This window comes from Bos javanicus, chromosome 3 (genome assembly GCF_032452875.1).
Source record: "Bos javanicus breed banteng chromosome 3, ARS-OSU_banteng_1.0, whole genome shotgun sequence".
NCBI lineage: Eukaryota > Metazoa > Chordata > Mammalia > Artiodactyla > Bovidae > Bos > Bos javanicus.
In genome coordinates, this window is record NC_083870.1 from 120,770,823 (window position 1) to 120,777,506 (window position 6,684).

General features: G+C 69.4%; 1 protein-coding gene across 1 annotated transcript; it reads left to right on the forward strand.

Moving 5' to 3' along the window:
- Nucleotides 1-448: 448 nt before the first annotated feature.
- On the forward strand, nt 449-6,684 carry NEU4 (neuraminidase 4). The gene is made up of 4 exons (XM_061412953.1): nt 449-621; nt 3,715-3,918; nt 3,999-4,254; nt 5,081-6,684. Exons 2-4 carry the CDS (start codon nt 3,718-3,720, stop codon nt 6,058-6,060), a joined length of 1,437 nt encoding a protein of 478 aa, XP_061268937.1. The 5' UTR covers nt 449-621; nt 3,715-3,717; the 3' UTR covers nt 6,061-6,684.

Sequence of the window (6,684 nt, forward strand, 5' to 3'; positions counted from 1 at the left end):
GGGCTTTTATGTGGGCGCCGGCTGCCCGCTGGGGACATCCCGGGGCCCCCGGAGCAGGCAGAGCGATGTGGGCCAGGTCTCAGCCTGCTCTGTGGAGGGGCCCCTCCTCGGGCCGCGGGGGCCTGGCTCTGGTGCGCCGCTGTGGCCGTGGGGGGGAGAAGGCAGCCCAGACGTGCGGCAGGACGGGGGGCTGCAGCCCAGTAAGGGCCAAAGGGCCGGGCACCCTGGGGGCCAGGGGCGGGGGTGAAGGACCACAGAGCACTCACTCGCCTCCTCGTGGGAGGCGTCTCTGGGCCGTCACACCGAGCCCCCCAGGGAGGTCAGCCATGGCCCCGCACGGCCTTGTTGGAGGATGAGCACCCAGGGGGAGGCTGGTCAGTCAGCAGAGAGGAGCCCCGGGTGTCCTTGTCCTGACGCGTCCCCTCCCACAGGCCTTTCGCCCCCCGCCCTGTCTCTGCCGTGCCAAAGCCACGCAGCTGGTGGGACGGTTCTGGGCCCTGACGCAGCCCTGGGCCGCGGCCAGCACCCGGCTCCTGGCCACACAGTGGGCTCTGTCTCCCTGGGAGCGGGTCGGAGAGGCAGGCGCTCCTGCGGCCACCCCACAGCTGGTCTGCTGTCCCGGTGAGTCCCTCTCTGCTCACCTATACCCCGGCCCTGGGGCTCGGGACCTGCCCCTCTTTGGGGTGGGGGCGATGGGCTTGTGGATGAGGGTCCCCTCCTCCATGGGACGACTTCCTGAAGGGCCCCCGGGTAGGTTTAGAGGATGGGATGGGTGTTACCTGCCTGTTGGGGCCCAGCGAGCACTGCTGCTCACATGGCCTAGAGGCGACACTCCAGCAGGCAGGAGTGTCTGTAATTGAGGCCTCGCCCTGGACAGGGCACGGGACACCTGGGTTAGGCCGGAGACCCATCCTGAGGGGCAGCCAGGTCTGCCTGTCTTGAGTGCAAAGGGCCTGTGACCTTCTCCTGTGAGTGTGTCATTGCCGGCAGCCACAGGACCAGTGTGCTGGCCTGGAGGGTGTGGGCAGGGGTCCGGGCTGGCTCGAGCTCCAGGGTGGGGCCCAGGCAGGACTGGCTGCGGGACTGCAGGGCGGGTTCTGCCTGGACACAGTGACCCCCAGGGGCTCCCAGACTGTCTTGGAGGTCGCTTCTCCTCCCCAGGCCTTGTCTCCCGCTCTGTGATGCATCCCCCCTGGGGAGGTCCACGCTGGGGAGGGTGGATGGGCGCTGTTTCCCCTGAACGCTGGGGCGCAGCAATCCTGGTGGAGCCAAATGCCTGGAGCCTGCTGCACTGGCCCAACCGGGCTGGGCTGTGAGCTGGCGGGCCTGATCCTCTGCCTAGATTGAGGGGCCCCCCAAGACTCTGGGGCTCTGCAGGGACCCAGGGCCTGGCCCGGGCGCTGGGGCCCTGGGTGCCCTGCAGCACCTCCTGCTCTGTGCAGGGGGCGCACTGGCCAGCGGGCCTTTGGACCCTCCATTCCCGCTGCCTGGGCCCGCAGCGGGGGCGGGGCCCGCGCCTCCTGCTTCTGCTGGCATCGGCTCCGCGGGGTCCCCAGGGGAGAGAATGTCCCCTTGTGTCCATGCAGCCTGCGGGGCACGCGGCACCGGCACCTGCTTCCTGCTGGGGCACAATCGCCCTTTGGATGCAGAACGGGGTGGCCCGTGGCTTCCAGGACGCAGGAAGCCGATCCTCTGGCACCGCCCCCAGGCGGGGGGTGGGCGGGCCTGGAGTGAGGCGGGGTCCACAGGGCTGAGTGGGGGCGGAGTCTGCAGGGCTCAGTGAGGCGGGGCCTGCAGGGCTCAGTGGGGGCGGGGTCTGCAGGGCTCAGTGAGGCGGGGCCTGCAGGGCTCAGTGGGGGCGGGGCCTGCAGGGCTCAGTGGGGGCGGGGTCTGCAGGGCTCAGTGAGGCGGGGCCTGCAGGGCTCAGTAGGGGCGGGGTCTGCAGGGCTCAGTGGGGGCGGGGCGGGGCCGGCAGCCCGTGAGCCTCCCAGGGGCAGGCGGTCCTGGGCAGAGGTGGAACGGAGTGGAAGTGTATATCTGCCTGGGGGACCTCAGGCATGAAAGTGTGTGCGTTCGTCCTGGTCGCCCCATTCTCCATCCCGACTGTGTCCTTGGATGCGCCGGCCTCGCTGTGCCGGGACTACCTCGCCTCAGCACCCGGTCTGGTCACCGCTGCGTGTCTGGCCCTCAGGCCTCCACTGCTCAGACACCCCTCGCTCCCGTCGCCGACCCGGGACCCCTCTGTGATGCGGGGAGGGGAGCGGACTCAGTCCTGTTCCTGGATGCAGCCGGGGCCCCCCAACTCTGTGCAGGAAGCCAGATCCCATGTGGCGCAGGGCAGCCCACCCGAGGCCCCGCCCTCGCGAGCCTCCTTCAGGTGCATCCTCCTGGGAGCGGGGCAGCCCCCTCAAAGGCTGCCCAGGCCACGCTGTCACTCCTGCAGGAGCCTGGCCTGTGGGCGAGCGGGGCTGGGAGACCAGCCAAGGTTTAGGGATTCAGGCTTCGTGGGGCTGGGGGCCCAGGGCAGGGGCCGGTGGGGCCTGGGCTGCGGTCAGACAGCCTTGCGGAAGGGGCCCTCTGCATGGTGGCTGAACCCAGAGATGCTCCCTCCTGTTGGGGGTGGCCAATGCCCGGGGCAGCAGTCTCCCCTGTGCCTCCCCTCTGGGCTTCAGAGGCCCCCCTTTCTTCACCGCACCCCTAGCCTGGCTTCTCCCCTGAGTGTGCTCCCTTTTCTGGGGACCCGTCAAGGAGGGCACGGATCTTCCTCCATCCTTGTGTGGGAGCCGCGGCTCTTCAAGTTCAAAGCCCTGCCCCTGAGAGCAGACCATCAACCCCACCTCGATTCCTTTCTGCATGGAGCGGGCAGGGCAGGGCCGCAGCGTGGTGACCTCTCTGGCCTCCTTGGGGTCCCTCTTACTACCCCGCTAGCCTATACCGCCCCTGGCTCTCTTGCGGATAAACGTGTGAGCTATTTGGGGTGCCTATTGGTAGGGGCATCTCTGCTGGGCCTCCCGCACCCCCAGCCTTGCTCAGGAGCCTTAGGGGCAGGGTGGCGGGTCCCCTCCCCTGCTGGGGCCTGGAGTGCGGGAACTTCATGTGCAGGAGACCAGCTAGGGCCCCTTCTTGGGTCAGCAGGCTGCCCCTACCTCTCTTGGCCACTCCCCCGAGTCCCCTGGCCCTGCGGAACCCAGTCTGAGAGCAGCAGCCTGGCTGTCTTCCTCCAGAAAGCCTCTGCAGGTGTGTGGGGCAGATGAGCGAGCTTCATGTCCCTCCGCAGCCTCTTCTGCATGTGGTGTCTGCAGGGCTCCTGTGGTCGAGGGACCTCTGTCTGGGGACGCTGAGCCCCTCTTTATCCCAAAGCCTGGGGCCTGACTGTCCCCTTAGCAGCCTCCTGCTGGGCGGGCGCTGTCATGGAGGCAAGCACGTGGGTGGGCAGGGTCCAGGGGCTCTGACACCAACCAGCTCCCTCTCCCTGGGTGATGCTGAGGAGAGGAAGACATTTGAGCTGCAGTGTCGTCAGGGAGTGGTTGTCCTGGACCGGAGGGGGGCCACGTGAGGGGCCTGGGACAGGGTGGTCTCTGGGGTGGGCACGGGAAGGTGGGTGGGACACCGGCACCAGCAGAAAACCCTTGCCCATCTGGAGGGACCAGCAGGGAGCCTGGAGGACTGCCCCGCCGCTGACCCGCTGACCCAGGGTCCTCGCCCCACCCGCAGAGCATGGGGACCCCGCGTGTCCCCGCGCGGACCGTCCTTTTCCAGCGCGAGCGGACGGGCCTGACCTACCGCGTGCCCGCGCTGCTCTTCGCGCCCCCCGGGCCCACCCTGCTGGCCTTCGCGGAGCAGAGGCTCAGCCCCGACGACGCCCACGCCCACCGTCTGGTGCAGAGGACCGGCACGCTAGCCGGGGGCTCCGTGCGGGTGAGCGCGCTGGGGGGCGGGTTCGGGAACCGCGGGGACGGATGTGAGACGCGGGACTGAGGCTCGGCCCCTCCCCGCAGTGGGGCGCCCCGCGCGTGCTGGGGACGGCGGCCCTGGACGAGCACCGCTCCATGAACCCCTGCCCGGTGCACGATGAGCGCACGGCCACGGTCTTCCTCTTCTTCATCGCCGTGCGTGGCCGCACCCCCGAGGCCGCGCAGATCGCCTCGGGCAGGAACGCCGCGCGCCTCTGCTGCGTTACCAGCCGGGACGCGGGGCGCAGCTGGGGCGGCGCGCGGGACCTCACGGCGGAGGCGGTGGGCAGCGCTGAGCAGGGTAGGTGGGCGCGGCCGGGCCTGCGAAGGGGCGAGGGGCGGGGTGTGCACCCGGGGCTGGTGGGGGGTGTCGGGCTGGAGGACCCGCCTCGCCCAGCTCCCAGCCCCAGCGCCGCCCACACCACCTGCCCCGCCGTCTGGCCCTGTGCCTGGGACCCTCAGCCCAGCGGGCTCGTCGCATTCCTGAGCCTCTGCGCCAGCCTGCTGGCCCCAAGCCTCGGACAGCCACTCTTTTACCCCTTCCTCCTCGGCCTCGCCCCCCACCCCGCCCGCCTAGGGTTGCAGCTGGGCAGGTTGGCTTGACCCCAGAGCTTTCCTGTTTTCTTGCTGTCGGTTCCCTGAGGGCTGACCACCCATTGCCCTCTAGGGCCACCCTGCCCCTGGCTTGTGGGTGATGCCCCAGGGGTCACTCACACTCTGGCAGGTGGGAGCTCTCTGCTGGTGTGGACCCCACCCCAGGGGACTCGATCTGATTGCTAGGAGGGGCTGCCTAGACCTTTCAACCCTCAGCTGCCCCTCTGCCTGGGCACACTGGGTCACCGGGCACCACCAGTGGCCATACATCCATGCTTGGGGACCGGCCACCTGCTGACCCTTGAGAGCCCAGCCCAGGGCCGCCTAGGCTCGCAGCTCCTGCTGATGACCTGAGAGGCTTATCCAGCCTGGGGGAGGGGCCCAGAGGAGCCGAGGGTGGGGGCTTCCTCCCGAGCTGTCCCCTAATGAGAGGCCCTGGCCCCCCATCCTCCCCATCCCCCGGGGCGGTGGTGCTGCCTGCCTGCGGCCACAGCCGCCCCCTCCTGGGGTGACCGGGCCCCTCCTTCCTGCAGACTGGGCCACGTTTGCCGTGGGGCCTGGCCACGGCGTGCAGTTGCGCTCTGGCCGCCTGCTGGTGCCGGCCTACACCTACCACGTGGTCCGGCGGGAGTGCTTCGGCCGGATCTGCAGGACCCGCCCCCAGTCCTTCGCGTTCTACAGTGATGACCACGGCCGCACCTGGCAGCGCGGGGGCCTCGTGCCCAGCCTGCGCTCGGGCGAGTGCCAGCTGGCCGCGGTGGACGGCGGGCGGGCCGGTGGCGTCCTCTACTGCAATGCTCGGAGCCCCCTGGGCAGCCGCGTGCAGGCCCTCAGCGTGGACGAGGGCACCTCCTTCCTGCCCGGGGAGCTGGTGCCTGCCCTGGCCGAGACCGCCCGGGGCTGCCAGGGCAGCATCGTGGGCTTCCCGGCCCCACCCGCCAGCGGGTGGAAGGATGAGGGGTGGTCCGCGGGCACCAGCAACCCCCTCCGCCTTCCGCACCTCTGTCCTGGGGCCAGGGAGGCCCCAGAGGAGGGCACTGGAGACACCCGTGGGGGCGGGGGGCTGGGTGGGATGGAGGGCTGTGGCAACGGCCCCAGGGAGCCTGGTGAGAACTGGGGCTCCTGGGCCTCAGTGCTCCCGGGACCTCTTGCAGCCTTGTCGCAGAGCCCCACGTGGTTGCTGTACTCCCACCCAGTGGGGCGCAGGGCTCGGCTCCACATGGGTGTCCGCCTGAGCCGGTCCCCGCTGGACCCCCACAGCTGGACGGAGCCCTGGGTCATCCACCAGGGCCCCAGTGGCTACTCAGACCTGGCATCCATCGGGCCTGCCCCTGGGGGCGTCCCGACCTTCGCCTGTCTGTTCGAGAGTGGGGCCAGGGTCTCCTATGAGGAGATCTCCTTCTGCATGTTTTCCCTGCAGGAGGTCCTGGAGAACGTGAGGCTAGGGGGAGTGCACCCCGGCCCTGGAGACAAGCCTGGAGACAAGCCTGCGGGGCGCTGCCAGCCCTCCTGATGGGTCCCTGTCTGGGCCCGGCCCTGGTGCCCAGCAGGGGCAGGGCGGGGGACGGGGTGGTGGGCGCTGGGAGGCGGGAGTAGAGGTCTAGTGGGCAGGCGGCTGTCCCCAGGTGGCCCGCGCCAGCCTCTTCCCAAGGCTGACCGCGGGCTGGGGGCCTGGGGTGGGAGGGGGCACGGGGACTCTTAGTGGAGCACACGGGGCTCAGTTGTCAGTGCGGCCTTCCTCTTTAACCTTGCTTGGCTCACGACTTTCTGGCTTATGGACGAGAAATAAAGGGGTCCTCCATGTCTGTCCAGGGGCGTCTCTCCTCAGTTCTTTCTACTTCGAAGCCTGGGGAGAGTCCCCAGGGCTCTAGACACCCCGGATCCCATTTGCAAAGTCTGCCCGCCTTCGCCAAACTCCGTGAGGCCAGAGGAGGAAATGCCCCAGAGCCGCCTGCAGGGGCGGGGGGCGGGGGAGGGGCGGGGGCAGCTGCCCACCCTGGCTGGGTCCCCGCCCAGCACCTTTCTGTTTGCGCTTCTTTGTAACATCTGCCTTTCCGGTTATAGAAATAAAATACACTCATAGAAAACTTGGGAAACAAAAAAGTGATGCACACAGATTCCCTTGCTCAGCCCGCAA

Bases quoted from the DNA above. Each gene is read 5' to 3' on its own strand.
- NEU4 (XM_061412953.1), top strand. From the start codon at position 3,718: ATGGGGACCCCGCGTGTCCCCGCGCGGACCGTCCTTTTCCAGCGCGAG. The intron at 3,919-3,998 runs GTGAGCGCGCTG...CCCTCCCCGCAG, and splicing joins TAGCCGGGGGCTCCGTGCGG to TGGGGCGCCCCGCGCGTGCT. The intron at 4,255-5,080 runs GTAGGTGGGCGC...TCCTTCCTGCAG, and splicing joins GGTGGGCAGCGCTGAGCAGG to ACTGGGCCACGTTTGCCGTG.